This window comes from Gekko japonicus, unplaced genomic scaffold (genome assembly GCF_001447785.1).
Source record: "Gekko japonicus isolate JY-2015 unplaced genomic scaffold, Gekko_japonicus_V1.1 scaffold42, whole genome shotgun sequence".
In the NCBI taxonomy this organism is placed as follows: domain Eukaryota; kingdom Metazoa; phylum Chordata; class Lepidosauria; order Squamata; family Gekkonidae; genus Gekko; species Gekko japonicus.
The window spans coordinates 1,658,623-1,686,138 of record NW_015165831.1 but is presented as its reverse complement, the minus strand read 5'-3'; the positions used below and the strand labels follow the sequence as shown (position 1 = coordinate 1,686,138).

At 46.4% G+C, this 27,516-nt stretch overlaps 1 protein-coding gene across 1 annotated transcript; it reads left to right on the top strand.

The window, feature by feature from the left end:
• Positions 1–10,497: 10,497 nt before the first annotated feature.
• LOC107110101 (cystatin-like) lies at positions 10,498–25,520 on the top strand. The gene is made up of 3 exons (XM_015410825.1): positions 10,498–10,775; positions 14,145–14,273; positions 25,063–25,520. The coding sequence occupies exons 1-3, from the start codon at positions 10,536–10,538 to the stop codon at positions 25,150–25,152; spliced, it is 459 nt and encodes a 152-aa protein (XP_015266311.1). The 5' UTR covers positions 10,498–10,535; the 3' UTR covers positions 25,153–25,520.
• The last annotated feature ends 1,996 nt before the right edge of the window (positions 25,521–27,516 follow it).

The window sequence follows — 27,516 nt, the reverse complement described above, 5'->3', positions numbered from 1 at the left end:
CTCTTCTCAAGGACAGCGGTTTTGGTACTACCAAGGGGAGGGTTGGGGGGGGAGGAAGCCTCCCTCTGATCTGGGTTCTTTCTTCTCAACACTTTGAATTGGTTTGCTCGGCCGTTGCACCTTATGCCTCAATCTGATATATCTGGAGGAATGCAACACCCTCCCTGGGAGGCAGCCCGAATTTTATTTTTCCTGTAACTTTGAGCACCTTAAAAAAAAGAGAGTCCAAAACTTTGATTGGAGCCATACGGCTAATGGGTTAGTAGGACTTGCGTTATACAGTGCTGAGTGCGTAGGAGGAAATATAGCCAGTGTCCCCCACCATTTCCCATTGTACTGGTGAGCAACTTACATGTTACCCCTCCAGTGGAAGGGAAGGGGTTGCAGGAGCTGATGCTGCATAGACCCCCGGTTGCTGTCCAGGACAGCTAAAACTGCCTTAGAGCTTGTCTGGATGTTCCTTAAGGGGCCACAAGAACATAGATTTAGATTTCCACTTCCCAGTATGCTCTGCCTTAAAATCTAGAGTCCCAGGACAAATCACTCTTTTGTCTTGATGTCCGCAGGCAGGCTGTGGTTGCTCAATATGGATAACAAAATATTGCATGTATACCTGGAAAGACTCTTTTTAGAATGACTTCACATGTTTCTGGGATGATCCCAGAAATGAGATTGGGGACCTGGCTCTAATTCACCCCCGAGATGTGGAACGAAGTGGTGAGTCCCCCTCAAAACTGGGTCCTCACATGGACCAAAATGAGAGACTCTCACATATGGCTTCCCCTGTATTGGCAATGAAGCACTTTGAAAAACTCAAAGGCGAAGCAGTGGCTAGTGACTGACGATTATGTGGCCCTTGTGGGATTTGTGCACTTAATTCTTACTATAACTAGTGCTTAGTCTTTTTTGCTGTTTGCTTGGATCTATGTCAGCCTCAGGAAAACAACAATTAAAATATAGTTTTGTGCTCCCAATTTCCTGGGCTGTAGAAACTCCTGGGAGCAGCTTTTGCCAGTTTCCTTTTGAGGAGAGCACATTAGAAGCCTGTGGTATTAGCCCCACTAAAACAACTGCAGTCCTCATGTCTGCTCTAATACTGCCAACCACTTTCTTTTTGCTTGGGAACTGAGGTTTCAGAAACTTCCACAACTGTGTAGAGGTTGGTCTGATGATGGACCACTTATGGTAGCACCTGGAGATCTCCCACGATGACCGCTGATCTCCAGTTGACCCGGTTCCCCCTGGAGAAAATGGCTGCTTTGGAGAGTGGACTCTATGGCATTGTACGCTGCTGAGGTCCCTCCCCAAACTCCATCTTCCCCAGTCTCCACACACCCGAAATGTCCAGGTATTTCCCGACCCAGAGCTGGCAACCCTAGTTAAGGGCACCCACAGTCAGCTCAGCAGACCATGCAAGAACCCAGAAAGAGAGGGCAAGCCCTTTACTCAGCCAAAGAGAGCGGCATGGCCCATAGAAATATTATCTGCTGTTATTTTGGAATGCTGGAACTGGTGGCTTCAGGCCAGTCCCAAGGCATATTTTCATGCCTAAAAAAACAAAACAAAAAACCCCCCTAGATGCCATCTCCCACTACCCTACATCATGTATGGTAGTTTTGTGGCAGAACATTAAAGCCAGAGCTTTTTTTTTAGAAAAAGACCAGCAGGAACTCATTAGCATAATAGGCCACACCCAACAGCAGAAATTCATTTGCTTATTAGGACACACCCCTGACAGCACAGCTCATTAGCATATTAGGCCACACACCCCATGTTCGCCGAAGTGTGGTCATCCAGACACACTCACCTTTTGCTTCTTATTCTGTTTACCTTGTTTGTTGTCAAAACCCATGGCTTTTTAATAGCAGGAACTCCTTTGCATGTTAGGCCACACACCCCTAATGTAGCCAGTCCTAATGAGTTTCTGTTGTTGGGTGTGGCCTATTATGCTAATGAGTTCCTGCCGGGTGTGGCCAACTCGGGAGCCAGCCGGAACTCTGTTCCTGCCCCAAAATAGCCCTGATTAAAACATTGGCCTTTTTACACATCCAGAGGATGACAGGAGGGCCTAGCATGATGTGGTCCATGGGGTTGCAAAGAGTCAGACTCGACTGTGCAACTGAACAACAAGAACGACACCTAAGAAGGGCTGACATTAGCTGTAGGAACTGAGGATGCAGTGAGAAGAGAATTCATGACATGTCCAGAGAGGAAATAATAGGGTTTCGACAGAGTGAGATTTATGTCTGAGCAAAATAATTTCTGGTTTAGGGCTTTGGATTTTGAGTGGCTTCTAAATAAAATTTAAAATTGCTAAATTACCCCTTCAGGGTAATGCTATGGAGCCTCTGAAACTTGGCATAGCTTAGGGACTCAGCGTGTCTTAATGCAGTCCTGGATTTAGACAGCAACAGAGGTTAAAGCGTGGGAGGATTTTTGAAGGGTATCAGAGCAAGCATTACTCAGGGTCTTCAAGAGCAAGCTGGGGAAACCTTTGTTTCCATGTGTGTAGGTGGACTTGATCCATGAGGCACGATGTGTAACCCCCCCCCACACACTTCCCAAACAACTAGTGATAGGCCATTGTCAGAACCATTAATTCCCCATTGGCCACCTCTAGAGTCCTGGTGGGCTGTTGTTCTAGAGCTCCAAGCTCAGCCAGTCTCTGGTAGGAACAGTCCTGGAATGTTCGCGTCCCAATACATAACAGATCCCGAGTGTGCTTACTTGGGGGTAAGTTCCATTGAATTCGGTGGGACTTCTTTCTGAGAAAATGTGGATCAGATCAGGTTGTTAGAGGGGTTGAGGCTGTTTGGTAGGGTTGCCACGTGAGGAGTGAAGAGTGGCGCCTGTACAAGATGGTGGCCCCTCAGTGGTTTGGTATCAGTTGTTCACTGTGGGGATGGTTGGAAGGCACTGTAATTGGGGTAATAAGATGGGTGGAGTTTAAAGAGATTTTCCTGTGGGAGTTTCACCTTTTCAAAAAGGATCTAGGGTTGAACCCTGCAGTCTTCCTTCATTTCCCCTCCCCCTAGCGGTCCTTTCAGACCCCAGGAAAGTTGATTTCCAGGGGCATGAGACCTATGTGGTCAAATGGCCCCGAAGGAGTTGGGAGGCTGTTGTGGGAGGGAAAAGGGAATGAAATTTCCCTTTCTGTTCCCTCCCTCAGCACTACAGTTTCAGAGCTGAGTGGTTTAGATCATGTAGGTCTTGTGACCCTGGGAATAAATTGAGAGGACTCCCGCAGGCGGGAGAACGTGGCAAAGATCCATAATCCTTGCATCTGTAGATTGCAGAATCCAACCTATTGCACTGAAGCAAAGAACTGTGGTATCCAAACTGAAGAGGATTTCCTTCTCCATTTGTTCCTAGGGTTTCACCCAGATCTAGAACCCAGCTGGGTAACTGAAATTTGGGGACTAAGCTGGAGTAATTGTGATTGACCTTGTGGATTGCCTTAAGACCTAGTATATATGGTGAAATTTCCAGATTTTCCATGTCACTGATTTGCCATTTGACAATGACTTGGACTGTCAAAAATGCGGGTTGATTGGATGTACATGGCACAAGGTGTAGCAGTTGCACAATTGTCATTTTACAGGGAAGTCTCCCCACAAGATGAGAAATGTCCTAAAAATTTTCCATGAGCACAAACATGCCCTCATGGGGTATGACCTGGTGACACAGCAGTGAATTTTTCTGACCCCTGAAAATTAGCAATACCATAGTTGAATGAATGCATTTATATGAACAAGTACTGCAGAAGAATTGGAAGCAATTTCTCACCTTGTGTTGGACTTCCCCTGTTTTTGTTAACTCTCCTTCTGATTAACAAAGTGAGAACACTTCTGATTCCCATATGGCTTAGAGTTTACTTAATATGTATTTAAAAACATTTGGCACTTCTCTTTTTTATTAAAATCACAGAATACAACAAATAAACCGAAGATCATCCAATCTGTCCCTTGAAAGGATCCAATCCAGTTCAGGCCCTAAAACTAGATGGAGTGTCCATCTGGATTGAACCAATGGTCCATCTAAACCTGTATCCTGTATACACAGTGGCTGATCAGTTGGTTTGAAGGGATAACAAACAGGTCGTAGAGAAGCCGCCTGACATTACTTCCTAGCTCTAGTATTCAGAGGTTTACTGCCTCAAGTCATGGAGGTTCCCTTTAGTCATTGCCTAATGACCACTGTACAAATCCTGCATGTCGCCACTGTGGCTTTTGACAGTGAGTTGTCCTGCTTAGAATGTGTATCTTCCCAAAAAGATTTTTGTCTTAGCTCAGGAAGGAGGGCTCCAGGACAAACTAATTTATGCAGTAGCCAAATCAGTCGCTCACAACTTTAATGCCAGTAGCTCACAAAGTAGAATTTTTGCTCACAAGACTCCACAGCTTAGAGGGAACATTGGATCTGAGACACAGAATCCTAAAGTTTGAAGGGAAAAAGGGACCTTAGGGCAAGCTTGGACCATAAGAAGCCAATGTCTTTTCCTGCCGGCCTCAATGCTTCCCTTCTGTATAATGGGTTTAGAACTAATTTGCCTTCCTTTAGGAAATATTCTTATCACGTCTGCCAGACAAAAAGTAGCAGCAATTGCTCTAAAGTGAGCTGCTGATCTGGCTGGCTGGCATTTTCCCTGCTTCTCAACTTTCCCCATGTTTTTGTTTTCATTTGAATGTGCGTACACACAGATGCCCATTTTAACATGCTTTGCCCTTTTTGCAAAAGTTCTAGAAGTAACAGATGCTGCTGCTTTTGTGCTCTTTGCACATTCCCCCCCTTTCTTTATATCATATTAACGTCAAAAACACAGTTATGCATTTGGAGAAATGGCGCTGTAGACAGGGATTCATATTGGGCTATGGATGGGGTGGAAAATATATATATATTTAAATGCACTCTAATTGCTATTCTGAACAATTATTCAGATGTGTTGCCTGAGTTGCCTTTGTCTACGGGTTGTAATTTTTTCCCTGGTAGAGCTCCTGTGCTTTTAAGAAATGCACATGGACAGGCAGAAGTTCAACAGTCAAAGCTGTGGCCCCTTACTATGCTGCAAAAACATTCCCTTTTGAATTTCCACCTGTCAAATTAATCACTTAAAGAGGCACAGAAGCCCTGCCAGGAAGGAAACGATGACAATCTTCAAATGTCTTAAAGTTTAGGCAGAATTCTCCACGGTGTGCCTTTATAACTGTGTCCTGAATGTGTTTTAAAGTATTACACTGATCTGTCTTTATTCATGTAATGTTATTAGCCTGCAGTTGCTGCTAAGAAAATGTTGAATTCACCAGAAATGAGAAATGCCAAAATTCCATATTTATTTCCAATCTGAACGAAAAATCACTTTTTACTGGGGGGGGGGGGGGGGGCCTGTATAATGTTCTGCTACCTTAAATGAATGATGCACTGTGTGTGTGTTTGTGTTTTTTAAGAAACTATATCTATATTTGAAATAAAACAGCTTTAATTAAAAAAACTGGAAAAAATAAACTTTGAAACAAAAAACATGCATTTTCTACCTTATTTTCATTTCATTCTGTATGTAACATTTTTGAAGCAGCGGCCACTGGTGGGAAGAACTAAAATGGAATTTCCAAAGGTTTCCAGTAAAGCTGTTTTCTTTAAAGACTGTTTTTACACAGATACTTATGTATGTATTTTTATACTTGCAACTGAGCAAAAAATGCTTTTACCACAAAGCTTTTTTATTTATTTATTTATTTACTTGGATTTGTACCCCCGCCCTCCCCGTCGAGGCAGGTTCAGGGCAGCTAACATCATAAAAAACATAACAATAAATATCATAAACATCTAAAGGCAATTCATCAAACAATTCAGTAACAGATTGATTAAAACTAACTTACAATATATTAAGGTGCTAGCAGTTAATATGTAATATCAAAGATGGCCTCATACACTCTATAAGTTCAGTTGATATTCAGCTCGTTGGTCTTTCTCGATCTTAGTCGGCGAGCACAGGCTGTCAGTGATAAACCAGGCACCAGGCTTCTGTTGTTGATAAGTGTTAATAAGCATAGATGGTAATGCTGGCCACGGTGTCAGTGGTGGCGGCTCCTAATTGAAAGCCTGGTGGAAGAGCTCTGTCTTGCAGGCCCTGCAGGACTGTAAAAGGCCCCACAGGGCCCTGCTCTCTTCCGGGAGCTCATTCCACCAGTGTGGAGCCACCACCAAGAAAGCTCTGGCCCTGATTGCAACCAGCCTGGCGTCCTTGGGACCTGGAAGGGCCAATCGGTTTTGTGACCCCGACCGAAGTGCTCTCTGGGGTATATATGGGGAAAGGCGGTCCCTCAGGTATGTCGGACCCTGGCCATAAAGGGCTTTTTATTATCTCTATTCCTGCCTTTCCCAGTGCTCAATGAGGCTGAACCCTGGGGCTAATCCTCCGAAGCAGTTCTCACCAATCTGCACCCAAAGCTGTGTAATATATGTTATTAGAACCAATCAAAGTAACATGAAGTGGAGTACAAACTTTTCAGTTCTCCAGAACTCATCATCAGGCTGGATGTTTTTAAAGGGGGGGGAGATGTATCAGGCCATGACCGATGGTTTGGGAGGGCTGTGGCTCAGTGGTAAAGCATCTGCTCGGCATGCAGAAGGTCCCATGTTCAATCCCCGGCATCTCTAGTTAAAAGAACCAGGCAGTAGATGATGTGAAAGATGCCTGTCTAGCCTGTCTGAGTAGGCAATACTGACCTAGATAGACCAAGGGTCTGATTCAGCATAAGGCAGCTTCATGTGTTCAGGTAATTTAGAAAAGTTACATGCTGCCTCTCCAGTGAACCTGCTCTGGACTTATGAGCGTCCTGTGCAAAAAGCCAAACACTTATTAAGATTCAAAATGGTGCTAATGTGTCACCTTTGAACTTCTTGGGATGAAGAAGCCTGTTAATCTTCTTCGTGGTCTCTGTGCACCACACCCATGGGATTATGCGCCTGCGCTGATCCGAATTGGAGGTATGCAAAGCTCACAAAGGGATTTTTCGTGCCTCCCTCCCAGGCACGCATGGGAACCCCACTGCGCATGCCCAAGGAGGTGGGGCGCGGACATCCCACCAGTTCTCTTCTGACCACCGTGCTGTTAACAGCTTGTTTTCTGCCGGTTGGTGAAGAAGCGAAAAACAATTTTTCCTCTCACGGGGGATTACCCAAATCGTTCATTTTTTCCTTTTTCTAACTTTATTTTATTCTTTACTAATAAAAAAAAAAGGAAGGACTTTTTCTGAGGTAAAGGGCGGAAAACCACTCCTCAGGTGGTTTCCCGCCCTCCCCGCCCCCCGCTCTGAGGTAAATTTTACTTCGCCTCATCCGAGAGCTTGCTTTTTCTTTTGGTGCCATTTTATTCTTTTACGACCGAAAAGTGTCAGCTGTGGCAGCAAACCTGCCCCCCATGACAGCCACACACTCTGCATTCTCTGCCTTGGAGAAGCCCATCACCCAGACGCTTGCCACCATTGCTCAAAGTTCTCGAATCAGACCCACAAAAACAGAGCTGCGAGGCTTCGAGTGGCACTTTGGGAGTCTGCACTGATTCCCCTGCCTGCTGGAGATATGTCTGCTGAGACTCCTTCCAACCAACCAATGACCCTCCTGGCATCGACCCCCCCCCTTCACCGTGCAAAGTTGACACTGGATGGGGGACTGTCTTCTAAGCGTTTGGCATCAAACGAGGCTTCTTCCGCCTCTATGCCGGCCAAGAAGAAGAAAAAAGAGAAACGCGAGAAAGCTAAGTCTTCTCTTACTGGCACTGTGCGTAAATCTCAGAATCTGAGCGAGGAGAAAGTGTAAATGGTCTCTGCTCTGCTTCAGCGGTCGCAACCTGACATCGAGGACCCTTCCATACCGGAGCTGCCTACGATTGAGTTATTTGACTTGCCCATTAGGCAACTGAACCCCCCAGTATCGGAGGTCTCCGTTGACACCAGACCGATCTCGGCCTCACCGTGGGAAGTTGAGGAGGTGGTCCTACATCAATCTTGTACAGATCGCTCTCCTTCGGCTGTTTCTTGGGCAAGCAATCTATCTCAGTCGGACTCTCAATATCGTTGATCCAGGTCCCCCAGACGCGAGGGACATCTATATCGATCAGAGAAGTGCCCAGAGTACCGTCATTCCAGACCCACGCTCTCATACTCGCCCAGAGGGGAATTGAGACCGCACTCCCCAACCTACTTCAGCCCACCTGTACCATGGGACCATCAGCAGCACATGCCTTATTGGTTCACCCCATATCCGATGTCGGCATCGATGCCATGGCTGATGTCTAGGCCACAGTCGGACTGGGACCATGGGTCACGTTGTTCATGCTCTCCCCAGTGTAAATCTAAGCCTTCTGCGTCTCTCTCCAAAGCTCCAGAGGAACCTCGTCACCCACCCTCTCCTCTCTGTTCCGCCCCTGCCTTACCACCAAAGGCCGCTCTGATACCGGATACCCCTGCAGCACCAATATCGCCTTCCAGATCCTCCGTCTATGATTCTGGCACCGTTGATTCGGAATGCCCCAAATCGCCTGAGGATCCTTCACCAAAGCCTACAGTGTCAGACAATCTGCCGATCTCTTCTTCGGAGGATCTTTCTTTGTACGGAGATTTGATCAAGAGGATGGCACACTCCCTGGGACTGTCGATAGTCCAACCCCAACCTTCGGTGTCGGACGCTGTCTTCGATGTCGTACAGATCGATATGTCCACATCGATCGCCCTCCCGATGTCGACCGTTCTTCTACAGGTGATGAAGGCTCCGTGGGATAAGCCATCTTCTGCTCCAGTGTCGGCCCCATTCCATCCCGCGACCAACGGACAGGCCGAGAGGATGGTCCTGACCACGAAGGAGGCCCTCCGCCGGATCACGGACACCGATTGGGAGTTCCGGCTGGCCCAATTCCTCCCGGTGCAGAGGACGACGCCCAACCCCGTCTCAGGCCAGAGCCCTGCCGAACTCCTGATGGGGCAGAGACCAGCGACGTTGCTGGATCGGCTGCACCCCGACCACACACCCAACATGAGGAATGGTCGAGGTAAGGGACGCTCCAAGGGGATTCTTTCCAGGGGACCCAGTCTACCTGAGGAACTATGCCACGGGGCCTGAATGGATAGCAGGTCGGGTAGTGGGAGTCACCTGGCCGGTCTCTTACAAGGTGTCCACAGAAGACGGTTGAGTACTGAACAAACACATCGACCAGCTGAGATGGCGCCAGGAAAGAGGACTCCCTGGACCAGCGGTAGGGGTGGCGAGCCCGCCGGAGGCGGGGGCAGAACTAGAATGTCCCCGCACTCACGACACCCAACTGCGGGACCCCACTCCAGGGGCAACTGAGGCAGCGCTTCCACAGCCGGTACCGCAGGCCACTGAGTCCCAGGAAGGCACCGCCCCGGCTGCCGGTACCCCGGAGCCGGTGCCAACACCTCGCCGCTCCCTGAGAGAGCGCCGGGCCCCTACGTATTTAAGAGACTACGTTACCCAGGTGGGGACGGACTATGTGGGGTGGGGTGTTGGGTCCTGGGAACCGCCACCAGGCAGTGGCCAGGCGTGCAGAGCTTAATTCCTAAAGAACAATGGAAGCTAGGCTCCTAAGGTCCAATAGGGGAAGCAATAGAAACCTTGGCGGGAGAGTCAAACCCCCCAATGGCATCCAGGGGAGTTTCCTTGGATATGTATATAGTTGGCCACTTGGCCGTTTGTCTTTGTAGTGTGAAGTACTGAGTAAACGCATGTTCCTTATGTCCTTGTCCAAGTCGTGATGTATTGAACCGAGTACTTTTCAAGTCCTTTACTCATTCAGAAGAAGTGTGATTGAGATAACAGACAGTGGTTTCAGGAAAAACAAATTCAAGCCTATGCAAAACATTTTTACACTGAAAATTGGGGTTTTCTTTCCCGGTAAAATTAGCCTGGGGAATTCAGCTTGTTGTTAGTGAGGCTTTGGGCACTGACTAGCTCGCAGCAGAATGATTGTTCTAATAAAACTACTTGCTCTGTTAGCCAAAAGTCTTGAGTGATTTGTCTCTCCCAAGCTGGGCAGCCGTGTTCATCTGAAGCAATAGAACAAAGAGTCCAGTGCCACCTTTAAGACCAACAAAGTTTTATTCAAGGTGTGAACTGCCGTGTGCAGGCACACGAAATTCCATTGCATTGTCTGACGAAGTGCGCGAAGCTCACACCTTGAATAAAATTTTGTTGGTCTTAAAGGGACCACTAGACTCAAACTTTGCTCTGTACTAGAAACAGAAAGGCTCCCCCTAATACAACCCTAAAACCACCCCTGCACAAAACCCTACGGGATAACCCTAAATCTGCGGTAACTTGACTGCAGAGGGGGAAAAAATTACAGGTCTTGTATGCTGGAGAAAGTGTGGCTCTTTCCCGGAATACAGAGGCTCCGCCCCTTACCGGCCCATTCACGCCTTTCTTGGTCGTTCTGTGGGCGTGGCAGCTCTTTCCTGGAGTGGGCGGGGCTCCTCTCATAATTTAGCCTGTCCCGCTGCCGCAGGTCCTCATTCCCAGCCATGGCGTCTGCGTCGCGGTGTTTGCTTTCGGGCGCGTTGCGCGGACTTTTGCTTTGCATGCTGATGTTGCTGCCCGTGTTTACGGCCGACCATAGGATGCTGGTTGGAGGATGGCGCGATCGCTCTGTCTCCGATCCGGACGTGCAGGATGCGGCTGCCGTCGCCGTCAATCACTACAACGAAGTCAACAATAATGTCTTCTACTGCCGGGCGCTGGCGATTTTAAAGGCGCAAAGTCAAGTATGTTTCCCTCCCACCTTTTAGATCGTTGTAAAGCGTCATAATGTTGGCTCCACTCCCCCAGAAGCTAAACCGTGTCAGCTGAAGAATCTCTTTTGACGTATGCCAGGTAGGTCAGTGGGGGAGGAGAGTCCTTTGTAGTCGCTCGGTGGGGAAGGAAACGCGCTCTGTGCTTGCTCAGAGGCGCTTTGGTCTCATTGCATGCAATCCGAAGGCATGAAAATGAGTGCTGAGCCGTAGCGCCGATGAAATGCTGGGTGGTAGGATGGGGGGGAAGGAAGTGTGTTTTGTGGGGAGTGTGTTTTGGTGTAGGGGGAGAGGGTAGGGGACTTGACTGTGTAGGGAAGAGCAAGTAGAATTGGGGGTGTTGAGAGGATGCTGTGAATGTCTGTAGGAGATGAGCTGTAAGAGATGATCTCAGGGAGGATGAGACATCTCAGCTGGGTTTAATTTTTTAAAAATCGAGGTGGTCTACCCTATGGGCTTTTTTTGGTGCTTTCCTAGGATAGGCCTACTTAATAGCGTTTGTTAAGATGTCTAGTGCTTTCAGAGTGTTTCTGGACCCTTGTCTCATAGTCCTTGCAACAGCCCTTTTAAGGTAGGCCGATATTGCTGTCTACATAATTCAGATGGCCTGAGGCCACCTAGTAAGTGGTGAGATTGTAACTAGCTACTTTGTGAGTTCAAACTATGCTGTTGTGCTGTTCGTTGCAGCTGTGGAGTGTTTGGAGTGAGTGAGCTGACCAGAGATGGAGGTGTTCTTTTTTTTTAAATTGTTTTTATTATTTTACTGTATAGTACTCACAAGAGATGGAGGTGTTCTTGAGAAATAATGGCCCAAGATGCGAATAACTGGGAGATAACAGCTTTGGCCTTGCCCTAGTGGTACCCATGGTGGGTGTTGATAAAGATGGGTTCCTACATAATGAAGGGTAGGTTCCAATTTGCTGAGCACTGATGCTAAGAGGAGGGGTAAGGTGCGCGTAGGTTTGATTTAGCAGTGTGGAGGGGTGATTTTAAGTGGGAAGGTGAGTTTTGGGGATACTCTCCTGAAGGGACAGAGGTGCTGAACTGCTTGGGGAGATGTCTAGGAGTGTGGCTACCATCTTGGATCCTGAGATATTCCGGAAAAAGGTGGATAAGATATAAATGGAAACCAGTGCTTAATTTCAGGAACAATTTGTGAAGTGTGTTGAGAGAGTTCAGAGCGCTTTGCTTAGGCTGGGATTGTCAACTCTTTATCCTCCCCTGCTCCTGTGCCTTAACAACTACTTGGCTAGTAGACATTAAAAGATGGGCATTAAAGGAGACTGGAGGAACAGAGTTTGGGTCACAGGTGCAAAGGATGGTTGTGGAAAAGAGGGGGATTCCTGAAGAATGCTGAAACTTTTCTGAAGTGGTGGGCTTGAGGTAAGTTCTGTTAATTCAACTGTGGTCACGGTGCTGAAGCTTGGTCCGGCAACAGAAGTGCGGATATGGTCAGGTAACAAACGGGTGCATAGCTGTGGTAAATTCATGGCTGGCAGCTGTGTTTTCTGATTGGAACTTAAGGACTGTTCCATGTGTCCACTCCGGTCATCTGCTTTGGTTGCCTCCGCTATCTCTGGCTGGACAAGTGGCAACTGGAGAAAGGGCTTTCTCAGTCATGGTGCTTATTTTTCTGTCCCCCTTGCTGCTCCCTCAGTGTCCCTCTTTACTACTTATCTGTATGTGTCTATGTGTGTGTTTTTTAAAATTGATTTTAAGTATTTGAAATGCCTTCACTTGAAGAAGGAGGGCAGGAAGATGTTTCTGTTGGCGGCAAAGGATAGGGCAGGAAGGTACCAGCTGGATATTAGCTTTTTTACAGTAAGAATCGTTCAACAGGGGAATCAGCCGCCTAGGGAGGTGGTAAGCTCCCCCTCACCGGCAGTCTTCAAGCAGCAGCTGGACAAACACTTGTCAGGGATGCTCTCTAGGCTGATCCTGCATTGAGCAGGGGGTTGGACTAGATGGCCTGCAATGGCCCCTTCCAGCTCTGTGATTCTATATACCTTTTAAAATCTGTTTTAATGTTTTGACTCTTCACTGCCTTAGGGACCCTGAACCTGGTGGATAGGTGGCATAAAACAGGGGAAGGCCAACAGTGTAATGCCCTGGTCTGAGGGCCTCCCTGACTGTTCCTGGAACCAGAAGGCTAAATTAGACATTCATACAGATTCTGCAAAGTTCTTCTTCTGTGTCTATTGAAAAGGGATGGGTGGGAAGTTTGAGGTATGGGTCAGAAACAAATCCCCAAGCTGAGGCTTGAGATTTCTTCTGATTACCCCAGAGGCAGTTAGACATCTATCTAGTAAGTTCCTGTTCCCCCTTTCTGCAAGGAGATGCAGGCAGTGTACATGGTTCCCTCTTCCTCATTTTATCCTCACAACCACCCAGAGACGTACGTGTGAATGAATGAGAGAATGGCCCAATATCACCTGACAAATTTCATTTCAGAGTAGGGATTTGAACCTGGGTCTTCCTAGGCTGCGGTAGCTCAAGTGGTTAAGAAAGCACTGGAGATGCCTATAAATGTAGCAGGTGGCCAAGAAGAAAAGGTTAGCTAAGCTGCCATGTTGTTGGGGGTGGGGTGGAGAACCAGCCCTAATTCCTGCCAAAAGGTGCTGTAGTGAAATAGAATGTGAGCAACCAACTAAACAGCAAGCTTCTTGACATCATGAAATACTTGACCATGATCAAAGGATAGGCCACCAACTGATAGTGTTAGACTAGTCAATTGAACATATATCCTTATGATATATTGAACATATATAACATATTGAATGCCTCTATGGGGAGGAAACATTTCAACAGATCCGAAAATTGGAAACCTCTGAGGATGCCAGTCACAGTTACTGGCGAAACGTCAGATTCTACAATGCCACACATCCCGGAAAATCTACAGCAACTCATATATCTTTGTGTTGAGTAAGGCAGAATGCAGGAGGAACAAATCTCACCGAAACATCTGTTAAAATCTTTTTGACTCTTCCAGCAGTAATTCAGTACTGGGCTCCCCGTAGTTAAGCGTGAATCCTAGAACAGGAAGGAAACAACTGGTTGTAGCTTGGTTGTGCGAATGGAAATATTTGTGTGTGGGGTTTATTGTGGAGGCAGTCGTCAGCTGTAAGAAGTCAGCATTCGTGGCAAAAACCAAGTCTCAATATGTATTCGCAGGCAATCCCTGTATGCTTCTCTGGTTCATTCCCCACCCTGTTGTATCCCCATCAGTCTACAATGTAGAAGCATCTTGGGGCCAGACGGTGGGTATTTCATACCTTGTGCCGCTCTGTCAAACGCCAAGTGCTATAAAAGGAAGCCCATTGAGAAATAATGTTGTTTTTCCAGGTGGTAGAAGGAATAAAGTACTATCTGAAGATGTTGCTGGTGACCACAGAGTGTGACAAACGAAGCAAACAAGGATCGGGGCACCTGGACCTGGGAGAATGTAGGGTGCCCCCAAGGAGAGAACAGCAGGTGAGTTTTGAAGGCCACAATCGGATGGGAACTGTCTAATCCAGGGCCGTGGGTCTGCTCTGTGACGCTTAGATAAGGCAGGACACCACATATATTATACACTGTTTGGAAAGCCCTTTGAATGCTGTGGCTCCCCCCCTTCCTTTTCCTCCATGCATTAGGGCCATGCCAAGTTTGTCATTTTCTGTCGATGCCAAAAATTCTTTGTTAGAGACCCTGAACTCCGGCAGATCTCAGGGTTTCTTGGATGGGACTAGAGACGCTAGCACAATTTTTAACTTCACTAACTTTGTGGGGTGGGTTTTTTTAATCAAATGCACTGTGATCTGGATTTATTATGGCTTTCTAACTGGTTTTGTATCTCCACTAGCCATGCAAGCTTGCCTGAGTTAATGCTCAGCAAAGGGCTGTTTATAATACCCACCTGTGCATTGGCTTCAGGGAGGCAAATGAGAAGGCCTGGGGGAATTTAATTGCTTATCTGATTTGTACCCTGCCTTTCTCCCCAGTGGGGGCTCAAAAGTGGCTTACCCCGTTCTCCTGTCCTCCATTTTATCCTCACAACAACCCTGTGAAGTAGGTTAGGTGGAGAGAGTGACTGGCCCAAGGTCATCCAGCAAGCTTCAATAGCACGAGTGGGGATTCAGACTCTGGTCTCCCAGATGCTAGTCCGGCACTCTTAACCACGACACCACACTGGCTCATTTTGGGATAGACCAGAGGTCGATTCGGGGGGGATCGTGGGGGATCGCAGTTCCCCCGGGTGAGGGGTGGGGGGGCGGGGCACATGACGAAGCCCCGCCCCCTGCTTCTGGCCACCCCACTTCCAGCCCTCATTCAGCCAGGAGGAGGCAGGAGAAGAGGGAGGGTAAGTTGCTTCCTCCCCACCTCTCCCCACCCCTGCCTGCCTGGGGCCAGGGAGGGCCTTGGCGGGGCTTCCTTGCACTCCCGCCAGCCTTGCAGGTCCACTGCCGAGCCCCTGATGTCAGGGGGTGTGGCATATGCTAATGAGTTATGCTAATGAGTTCCCCTAGCTCTTTTTCTACAAAACGACCCCTGGGATAGACACAGACAACCTTCCATCTTCAAGATGAAAGAGCAGTTTTCCAGTGCCACCCAATTAGATTTATGCACGATGGTTCTGAACCTGGCTTTCCCCATAGTCAAAACCACCTGACTGTGGAAGGTTATTTGTTTCCTGCCTAAAGCAAGAAGTATTCACCTATGGTAGCAGCTAAATAGCTATCAAGAAAGAAGATGGGGTAAACATTGTGTTCTTGGCGGGTGATGTTCACTCATCAGGTCCTTCCTGTTGTTAATGTTTAATCATCACAGTGGATTTTAAGCAGCATGATCTCTTGTCAAAACCCGTGCCCCGCTGGTTGCATCACTGCCTTGGGGCATGCCTCTGAATCATTAAAATGGGCCACAACACATAATGGTTCTGTGACCAGAAAGACTTTCCAGTTGGCCTTCCGTTTAGAAGTATGCCGGAACTGTGTGTACATCATAACAAAATTACAGTGGTTTTGCTCTCAGCTTCCCTAGACTGCCTCTTGCAAGGATGTAGACTGGTTTAATTTTTTAATAAGTTCTAATATTTATTGTAATGTCTTAGCCCTCTTTTCCTGAAACAGATTGTTCAAAGCAGTCGGCATACAAAATGATACCATAAAAATCGAATCATTAAACCTAGAAAGCTACCAAGAGATGCTTCCCTTTCCCTCCAAGAAAAAAAAACAAAGATGAGAGTTGCCTTAATTCGTATCAGTATCATCTTAAAGTCCGTGTTTTTCTACTGACAATCATGTACCCACCGTGTGACAGGAATCTTTAGAACTTGAAGCCTTCTGCTTAAGGAGGTTGAATATCAGTCCAAGTCTCTCTTGTAAACAGTGGGCATTGCCAAATGATGACCTTTTGCATAAGAAATGCCATACATTAATTAGAGAGCCATTTTGGTTTAGTGGTTAGAAGTACAGACTCTAATCTGCGAGAATCAGGTTTGATTCCCCACTCCTCCCCATGCAGCTGCTGGTGTGACCTTGGGTCAGTCATAAGTTCTTTCAGAGCTTTTCTCTTGAGCAGTTCTCGAGAGCTCTCCCAGCCCCACCTACCTCAGTGTGTCTGTTGTCAGGAAGGGAAAGGGATCGTAATCCGCTCTGAGACTGATTCAGGTAGTTAGGGTGAGGTATAAATCCAATCTCTTCTTCTGCTTCTTCTTCTACCTGTTGTCAGGAAGCTCCTAACAACAGCTCTCTACATGGTATAAAATGCCATCAAGTCATAGCTGACTTACAGCAACCCCATAGGTGTGTTCAAGGCAAGATACACTCAGAGGTGGTCTGCCATGGCCTGCTTCTGCGTAGCGACACTAGACTTCCTTGGTGGTCTCTCATCCAGTACGCGCCAGGGCTGACCCTGCTTAGCTTCTGAGACTGGGCTAGTCTGGGACATCCAGATCAGGGCTTCTACAGGGTACACAGTCAATTTGGTGCCCAGAGTTCAAGTGGCACCCCTACACCACTGATGGACATGGCGACACAGTCTGGTTCTCTTTCCCGAGCATGCCTGACGGGAATGAATGGGAACCTACAAAAAAGAATGGTGGTGCTCTTCTGGTGGGGCAGTCACAGAAGGACATTGCAGTTTAGGTTTCTCCTCTGGATCAGATCTGTCTGTCTCCCACTCTGCCTTCCTTGGTAGAGTTCTAGATCTTCAGCCTGAGGCAGCCTCTTTCTATCCTGGTAAGGTCAGTTCTGTAGAACAAAGGAATGCTCAAGAGTGTAGACATTCTTGGTTGATTTGAGACACCAGAAACAAGAGACGGGAGTGGAACAGACTTATTAGCAAAGCTTTGCAGGAAGTTCCAGAGCCCACCTAGTTCCTACCTGCAAGCAGAGGTCATTTCGGGGGGGATCGCGGGGGATCGCAGTTCCCCCTGGTGAGGTACGGGGGGCGGGGCACATGACGAAGCCCCGCCCCCTGCTTCCGGCTGCCCCGCTTCCGGCCCTCATTCAGCCAGGAGGAGGCAGGAGAAGATGGAGGGTAAGTTGCTTCTTCCCTGCCTCTCCCCACCCCTGCCTGAGTGGTGGGTTTAGATTTAGAGGAATTAGCTGTGTTAGTCTGTGGCTGCAAAATAATCCAAGAGTTCAAATAGCACCTTTAAGACTAACAAATAGCACCTTTAAGACTAACCTTTAAGATGAAGACTGAGTGGTGGCTTTGGCCTTATGACACACTTCCGGTGATGTCAGGGGTGTGTGGCCTTATGACACACTTCCGGTGATGTCAGGGGTGTGTGGCCTTATGACACACTTCCGGTGATGTCAGGGTGTGTGGCATATGCTAATGAGTTATGCTAATGAGTTCCCCTAGCTCTTTTTCTATGAAACAACCCCTGCCTGCAAGTACAGTGCTTGTTTTTTCTCTGCACTGGCTTGCTGTACCCTTGACAAGTGGCCGGTTGAATGTGTGAGCCCATTCCTTTTGATAAGAGTTGTGTTTCGACATGATTTCGGGATGCGTGGAGATTCCCTGTGTGGCATTTACCTCTGGGATTGCTCATTCATGCATGAAAGGTCACCCCTTGACGCTGCTGAAATCTGGCACCCTGGTTCCCCATTCAATTAAAGTCAGCACATCAGTCAGTAGGTTATTTTTAGATTGCCGCTAACAAAGAACCGGAGAGTGATTTCAACAAAAGTGATCAGCTTTATTGTAGGTACGAACAAGCGCTTGAAAGAAGTCATAATCAGAACAACTTAACATTGGGAGCTAGGCTCCTTTTAAACATTCCCGGGCTAACGTAGCCACACCTATTTACAATAAACAACCAATGAGGTTGTGCGGATAACGTCCAATGAAAGTCCTTCCCTTGCAGGGAATTGGTATAGTTCTGATTGGTCACTGTTGTGGAGCGACCAATAGCAAGTTGGCTCGGAGGAGCCTTCCTCTGGCTCGAGCTTATCATGGAGAGTAAATGTGGCGATTCATGTAAGCCTTTTCGAATACACCGCCAGTTATCAGCTTACCACTGGCTTGCTACCAGCAATCACATATTGCAAAATATACGTAGGAATGTCATTGGCTGCTTTTATTTAACAAGGGTTGCTTTGCCCCTGAGCCCAGCTGCCTGCTATGTAAGCATCTCAAACAGGAATGCAAGCTGTCCTCAATAAGGTTATTGTCTAGGAATGCCAGGGTGGCCAGGTCTACCCTGGCCACTGGCAAGGGCTAGGGGGGCTAGGGTTGCCAGATTCAGGTTGGGAACCTCCTGGAGATTTGGCTATGAATCCTAGAGAGGACAGGGACCTCAGTGGGGTACAGTGCCATAGAGCCCGCCCTTCCAAGCATCCATTTTCTCCAGAAGAACTGATCTCTGTAGTCTGGTGATAAACTGTAATTCCAGCTCATCTGGAGGTTTGGCATTCCTAAGGAATGCCCATCTTAAAAATTAGTCATTCACATTAGGTGTTCAAAAATGCTCTGCATCCTTTCACAGTAACTGAAATGTGTTTTGTAATTAGCAGAATCTTTTGAAGATTCAGTTTAAAATATTTTAAAGCAGTCCTGGAAAATCTGACATCATCAAGCCAAAGCCAAGTGATTGCCGTCTGGAACACGTCTGAGCCTACAGCTGAACGTAAAATCCCCGTCGGCTGCAAACGTGTGCGACTTATAAGATTTATATGTTGTCCTCCCTTACCCCCTATGAATCATTGCTAGTCCCTCATCAATGTGTAACTGTAAATCGCTCAGAGCCAGCAGCTCTGCAGGATTGAGCGATTAATAATAGAAAGATAGATATTATTATTATTATTATTATTGTTATTATTATTATTAGGCTTTCGTGATCCTGGTTTTTGAGGATCATGAAACTGCGGAGGAAATCGGGCGAAGCACCGAGTCAAATGCAGCCCCGGAACTTCAGGTGTGAAATTGACATGTTTGTGTCGAGGCAAACGTTGCTGTGCTGCGAGGCAGCTCTCGTGAGAAATCACCCTCTGAGTAGCTTATTTCTTCAAGCCAATAGAGCTCTGTTCGGTTTGGATATTTTGGCTTTGTCTGTGAGCTACCAAGTGTTCAGTAAAGAAATAAGGGAACTAGGAAGGGCTTTCACAGTCCTCCCACTCTTCCCCAAGAAAACCTCCACTTTGCAGACTCTTTGAGGGGATGTGACTCCAGCTAGGGCCAGGATGTTTCTCAACCATTTCCATTATTGCATTTTTTGTGTGTCAACGGACAAGTGGAGAGGAAAAAACAGCCTGTGAAGCATTGCCCATTACATATAGGAGCCAGGGTTGCATAGGTAAAGGGTATTCTCCACATGGCTAGATCTGGTTGTGTTTCCAGCTGTTGGGCAGATACCTGTGCATGCTGTGTTAATAATTCATGTGCTTGGGAGTGGGGGGAGACCCTTAATATTAAATAGGGTAGGGGGGCCATGGATCAGTGGTGGAGCATCTGCTTTGCATGCAAAAGATGCAGGGTTCAATCCCGGGCATCTCCTGTTAAAAGTAGCAAGTTATGTGGAAGATCTCAATCTAAGAAATAATTCTAAAAACACATATCTAAAACAATAAAATATTAACGAGTGCAGCACCAAGGAATTAAAACAGGAAGCAACATTAAAGAAAGAAAGGAAAACCACACTGCTGTCAGCATAAGAACATAAGAGATGCCTATGTTGGATCAGGCCAAAGGCCCATCCCGTCCAACACTCTGTATCACACAGTGGCCAGAAATACCAGTGCCATCAGGAGGTCCACCAGTGGGGTCGAGGACTTTCACATTGGCCAACTGCCTGTTTTAACCTCTGTTCCTCTTCTCCAGACTAAGCATACGTTCTCAACCGTGGAGTTTAAAAAAACTCATGAAATGCAATAAGTATCAGGTGTGACATTATGTGAAACTCAAATGTAATCAAAAGTACAGGGACCATTCATATCTTGGTCCGTTCCACAGTCTGTCATTCAAAAGCTTCATTTTCTTGGCAGTCAAAGGCACAGATCAGATTCCCTCTTTATGGAAGATCAGCAAAGAGAGATGGAGACAGGGATGTTGTAAATAAAGTTTATTCAGAGAGCCTTATTTCTGGAGAACGGGACCCAAAGAACTCTTACAGGCCTCCGTGTCTCATGGTATCACAGACCTCTGCTGCTTCTCAGATTACACAGCGGTTTGCTTCATGGGTGACAGAATAACAGCTGTCTTTTGATCCATACATCATAAAGTGTAGAACCACATTTGTGTGTGTGTGTGGGGGGGGAAGTCTCTTGCAAAAGTCTGTGGCTTGACTCCAACTGTAAACTCCTGTGGAGTGGCGGACTTTCACTGACCCAAAAGGAGTCATCTGCAGATGATGTCAAACGAAGGTCACACTGGCAGTACTTCGGCTTTGTTGAGGTTACACACCCCGTTCTGTGTACATCAGCCTCTTGGTTGTTTTCCTGGGCTGCCTGTAATGACAGAGAAGAATGCCAGGAATCTTAATGGGGAAGTGACACACATTAACCTGGTTAGGGTTGTTGATTCCCTCAGTTTTTATGGAGTACCTAGACAACATCATTATCAATACATTTCTTTTAAAAAAAAATTATTTAAGGGATTTATAGCCTGCTTTCATTGTCAAGTATGTTCCCAAATTAAAAGATGCCTGCTCCTTGGGAGGAAAGCGATGGCGAACCTAAACAGCATGATAAAAAGTAGAGACATCACCCTGCCAACAAAAGTCCGCATGGACAAAGCATTGGTATTTCCAGTAGTCATGTATGGCTGCGAGAGTTGGACTATAAGGAAGGCCGAGCGCCGAAGAATAGATTCTTTTGAACTATGGTGCTGGAGAAGACTCTTGAGAGTCCCTTGGACTGCAAGAAGATCAAATCAGTCAATCCTAAAAGTAATCAACCCTGACTGTTCCCTGGAAGGCCAGATAATGAAACTGAAGCTCAAATACTTTGGCCACCAAATGAGAAGGGAGCACTCACTGGAGAAGACCCTGATGCTGGGAAAGATTGAAGGTCAAAGAAGACGGGGACGGCAAAGGATGAGATGGTTAGACAGTGTCATCGATGCAACGAGCATGAAATTGAGCCAACTTCAGAGGACGGCAGAAGACAGGAGGTACTGGCGTGATCTGGTCCATGGGGTCGCGAAGAGTCGGACTCGACTGTGCGACTGAACAACAACAACATGTTCCCAAAGCAGTTAACAAATCATTTGGGGAAGGGCTGTGGCTCAGTGGTAGAGCATCTGCTTTGCATACAGAAGGCCTCAGGTTCAATATGTGGTGTCTCCTCCAGTTAAAAAAAGGGCCAGCTAATAGTTGAGGTGGAAGAGCTCTCTCTGCCCAGGACCCCGGAGAGCTGCTGCCAGCTGGAGCAGACTATACTGACTTTGATGGGCCAAGGTCTGAGATTCAGTATAAGGCAGCTTCATGTGTTCATTTAGAAATCCTAAACTGCACATGAAGCGGCTTGATGCCTCACAGGGGAGAGGCTGTGGTGCGGGGACAGCATTTGCTTGGTATGCAGAAGTTTCCAAGTCCGGTTCCCAGCATCTCCAGTTAAAGGAATCAAGCAGTAAATGATGTGAAAGACCTTTCCCTGAAATACCACTGCTAGTCAGAGTGGACAATATTGACCTTGACAGGTGAAGGGTCTGCCTCAATATAAAGTAGCTTCCCGTGTTCATATTGGCGCAAGAGAGGGGCAGGGTAGCCCTTGGTGTCATCTGGTCTTCCTGTGGCAGTGGCTGGGTTACCCCTTCCTCCCATAAGCACAGGAGGGAGACTTTCTAATGCTTCCAGTTTTCTGTGGCGTTTTCCCCCCAGACGGATTTGTGGCACTGTTATTCACTTAAAATGCCGGCCTTTGTGTACAGACTTGACAAAACCTTATTGCTTGATGTAAGCTGCCTTGAGTCCCCTTGATTAGGAGAAAAGCAGGATATGAATAAATACAAATGGAATGTTGAGGCTTGGCAGGATTACTGACCCTTTAAGTTTCACTCCTTCCCCCCGTTGTTTCAAAGCAACTTGTGTCTCTTCACTGGGTGGCAGCGGCCTTGCTAAAGGAATCTTTCTTCTGTTGAGGGAAAGGCTTTAAATACTGCCTCTCCTAATCATAAATTATGCTATTATAAAATCATCAGGAGGGGAAAATTAATAAGTTTCACTGAAAACAGAAAAGCAGTACCGAAAGGACCTCTTCCCCCCCAAAAAAAGAACTAATTAAGGAGTCTTTCAGGAATTTTAGGAATGCCCCACAAATGAGCAGGGAAGATTTAATTGAACCATGGTGAAGGAATTACCACAACCTAGAATTACCACAACCTTATAGAATGCTGCTGAGGGATTTGTGGCTGCCACCACCTTAGATGACTTTAAAAGCGGATTAGCTAGATTCATGGAGAATGGGTTCATTGAGGTCATGATGATTAAATGGAGCCTCCATGTTCAGAGGCAGTTCACCTCTGAATGGCACCCTAGAGCATCTGGCTACTGTGTGGATCAGAACACTGGACTAGATGAACTTCCATCTGAACTGGGAGGGCTCTAACAATGTTCATAAGCAGAGCAAGCAGCTGTGGAACAAGAACATATCAAAATCTGAAGGGATAGCTGTGAGAAGAAGTAGAACCTTTGCTAAACTGGACTTATTCAAGTAAACATAAGATACTCAGGAAGATTTTAGATCATGCAGGGTATAACTTTTAAAAAATAAATAGAGTTTTGCCTGTGTGGAGAAGCATTGCTGTGTGGATCAGAACACTGGACTAGATGAACTTCCATCTGAACTGGGAGGGCTCTAACAATGTTCATAAGCAGAGCAAGCAGCTGTGGAACAAGAACATATCAAAATCTGAAGGGATAGCTGTGAGAAGAAGTAGAACCTTTGCTAAACTGGACTTATTCAAGTAAACATAAGATACTCAGGAAGATTTTAGTTCATGCAGGGTATAACTTTTTAAAAATGAATAGTAGAGTTTTGCCTGTGTGGAGAAGCATTGCCAGATACTTAAGAGGGATACAGGGCTAGATTAACTACCATGTAGATCTGCTGTTTAAAGTGGTGATGCTTGATAGTCCAGTGGTTCAGTTTGGAAGCTGTCCGCAGGTTGCATGTTCGATCATGTGACAAATGATTTGTATTCTGACAGTTTGCAGGTGTTCTCAATTTTATAACAAAGCAAAGTGCACATTGTCACACAGCTTCACCACAGTTCTCCTTCCTCATGTGCTGTAAGACACACATTTTTCATGCACATACATCCATGTTATATGCTGCATCACATTTCCTTAAATCTGGGATTCTATTTACACCAAGGCTGTGTGTTTATGGGAAATCTCTGGTTTGCCCCCATTTACACACAAGCACAAAAAAATAAATTGTTATAACTCCAGTTTTGCAAAGTTTATCCTTGTGTATATTTAATTTTCTTTTTGCAGTTTCTAGAGCCTTTTAATGATAAGGTGTTTCCACAGGGCAGGGATGCTCTGCATTGCTTTCATTGCTGCTGGGAGTGCAGGGGCATGTGTGTTGGCAATCTGGGGATTTTCTGTGTACTTTTCCTTTATTCCCCCCCCCCCAACTTCTCCCTTTCACACTTTACCTTGGTGCTCAGCAGTGAACATAAGAGATGCCAATGTTGGATCAGGCCAAAGGCCCATCCAGTCCAACACTCTGTGTCACACAGTGGCCAGAAATACCAGTGCCATCAGGAGGTCCACCAGTGGGGCCAGGACATTAGAAGCCCTCCCACTGTTGACCCCCCCAGCACCAAGAAGACAGAGCATCACTTGCCCCAGAGCCCCTATCTATACCTTGTGGCTAATAGCCACTGATGGACCTCTGCTCCATATGCTTATCTAATTCCCTTTTGAAGCCGTCCATGCTTGTAGTCGCCACCACTTCCTGTGGCAGTGAATTCCATGTGTTAATCACTCTTTGGGTGAAGAAGTACTTCCTTTTATCTGTTCGCAGCATGAGGGCAAATAAATAAACTAGGCCTTGATCAATTTAAAAAAATCTGTCATTTTCAGAATTGTGGCTTTTCCATCATTGTTTAAACATGTTTTAAAACAATGCTGCTGCTGGCCTTATTACATTGGGATGAGTTCTTTTTGATGCCCGCTGCTGTTCATTTGTTTAAATTGGGGTTCGTGTTTTGTTTGCTTTGTAGTCTTGTCATGCGTTTGGGCTTCCAACAACCTTGTGTGAAGAGGTCATGATAGCCCTAGGGAGAAGAGGTACAGTGTGTTGGCAGGAACTGCTGGCACACCTCTCAGCAGGAGTTGGAAGTGGGCCAAGAGATTGAACAATGTCATCAGAGACTGGGAAAGTAGAGAGTAGAATGAATGGAGGGATAGAAGCCAAAGAGGGAGGATGTGAGACATGGCCACGCCAAGGAGAAAGAGGAGCTGGGAACCCTAGAAACAGAATGGGGCTATATCTTCAATAGGCAAGAGACCTGCTTAAGTTGGGGTAGGAGGTGGGGCTCAGGAAGTCCAAAAAAGGGGAGGGGGTTGAGGTTGGAGGCCTCATGGATTTGAAATACCTGCTTATTTTTTAAAAACATAATGTCCACCACTTCTCCAAATCTGTTCAAGACAGTTTCCAAAAAAGATACAGAACACTCCATAAAAATGCATTAGTCTAGCTAAATCTTTGGTTGGAGGTCTTGTGTTAACAAAAATGCACACCTGTCTTCCCACTTAACACAGGGTGAGGGGATGTTTTCTCCCTCAAGCAGTGCCAATCATGTTTCTCTTTCTTCCAATTTCCAGAGACAAATATGCAAATTCTATGTCTGGAGCCGTCCTTGGCTGAACGACACACACGTGACGAACATGAGCTGTGGACGGGCTACTTCCTGAATCTCATGACTGGAACCCATCGAGAAGGGCATTACCCAACTTGCCTGCGGCTGCTACGAAACCCATTCAAATCAATCAGATTCTTCTTAATTAGGCCAAGCGGCCTGCTCTCCTTAACTGCCTCCAGGATTCGCCATGCACAGTTGACAAAACAGGAGTCTGGAGTCTCGCCTGTGAATGGATTACTTGGAAACTCAACCAGATTGACTGTGGCATCTTAGTCTTGTCTGTCAAGACAGTGGTGCTGAAACTGCTTATTTCCTCCCCACCTTTCCTCTTGTATATCTGCTGAATTGGGAATAAAATATACAAGGGTCTTTCTATTTCTGTTGCTCACAACAAAATAACCCAGTGCTTTTTGTATACTGCTTGCAGAGTATTAATTTGAGAAAGACATAACAGCCGTTTCTCCCTAATTTTGGGTCTGGGGTGAGAAGGGATGCCTGTTCAGAGAGAAGATCTTGGGCAGGTGCTGGTTTGTTTTTGAGTTGTAGAAATCTTTTGCCAGTTATTGATTTGGAGGGAAAGAATGCCGTGAGTCTTGAATAAATTTTTACAAGTGCATTCATAGAAACATAGAGCTGGAATGGACCTCAAGGGTCCTCTAGTCCAACCCCCTGCACAATAGAAGGAATTCACAGCTACCTTCCTGCCATTAGCTGAACTCCAGACTACAATGGCAGCTTCTCTATCTTCATACTCCCATAACCTTCAGCCAGTAACATTCAGCTCTCTGGACCTGCGGAATAAATCTAATTTTGGACACAATTTATAACAGTGAAAGGAAAATGGCAAAAGTAAGTTTTCCGTGTGCATAAGGGAGAATGGTGTTATAAGCTACTTTGTGTCCCCATTGGGGAGAAAAACATGGTATACAATCAATAAATAAAAGATCAGAGGACTTTACTGACCTAAAAACAATATAACAAAGTTTGAGTTCAGGAGCAGCTTTAAGACCAACAAAGTTTTATTCACTGTTTAAGATTTTGTGTGAAAGCATACTTCGTCTGATAAATTAGAAACTACCTCAACTATTACTTGGGGGGGGGTTGTCAGGGAGGACCATTTAGAGTCAAGATGCATAAGTACTGAGTGATTGTAGCTAAGATTGGGTGTAACAACCCCCACCCCATCCACTATAAGTAACGGTTGAGGACATTCTTTCTACTATATGTGACAAAATGTGCTTACACTGAAAGTTTATACCATGAATAAATTTTGATGGTTTTAAAGGTGCCACTGTACTCAAACTCTGTTCTGCTGTTTCATACCAACACTGAATCTAAAAACAATAATTTTGGTTTTAAAAACTTCTGTAACTCAGTTTACAGCAAAAGAGCTAGATTCAAGTCTGGTAGCACTTTAGAGACGAACAAGAATTTCCAGGTATAAGCTTTCGAGAGTCAAGTATCCCTTTGGGAGCTCTTAGCTCTTCTACTGCAGACTAACATGGCTACTCTCTGAAACTATCAGTTTAGAGTGGATTTTTCAGACATTTGGCTAGCTAAAGGCAGTTGCTCTGTGTCATTTCAGACCAAAAGGAACATTCTACATTTTTTGAAGAATTTTCAGACATATGACACTAGGAGTAAGGCTTCTTGTGGAAAGAAATACAAGCTCTAGAAGGAAGCTCCAGGAGAATGTCCCGGCTGTGGCTGGTGGGGTGGCAGAGGGAAGGGGAAAATAGAGGGAAGCAAGGCAAGTTTATTTCTTTCTGCTTAGCTATAAGGCAGGGCTGTCTCAAGTCATTTTGCTGCCCAAGTGGGTAGTATGGGAGGACAGCCTCATGGTAACAGGTATGGTTCCCTCCACCCCTGACTTATGTTGATTTGGGGTTATGCAGTGGCAGCTAAGGTAGAAAAACACCTCCTGTGCCATGTTTTCTGGGTTCCAAGAGTCTGGAAAGTGGTTCCATAGCCAACTCTGGGTTGGTAAATACCTGTAGATTTGAGGGGTAGAGCCTGCAGAGGGCAGGGTTTGGGGTGCGGAGGAACCTCAGCAGGGTATAATTCCATAGAGTCCATTGCCCAAAGCAGCCATTTTCTCCAGGAGAACTGATCTTGGAGATCTCCAGGTGCTGCCTGGAGGCTGGCAATACTAAGGGGAGGGCCAGACCTGTAGATTTGAGGGGTAGAGCCTCGGGAGGGCAGGGTTTGGGGTGCGGAGGGACCTCAGCAGGGTATAATTACATAGAGTCCATTGCCCCAAGCAGCCATTGTCTCCAGGAGAACTGATCTTGGTCATCTGGACATCAGTTTTAATAGCTGGAGATCTCCAGGTGCCTCCTGGAGGTTGGCTTATGTTAATTGGGGGCTATGCAGTGGCAGCTAAGGTAGAAAAGCACCTCCTACTATGCCATGTTTT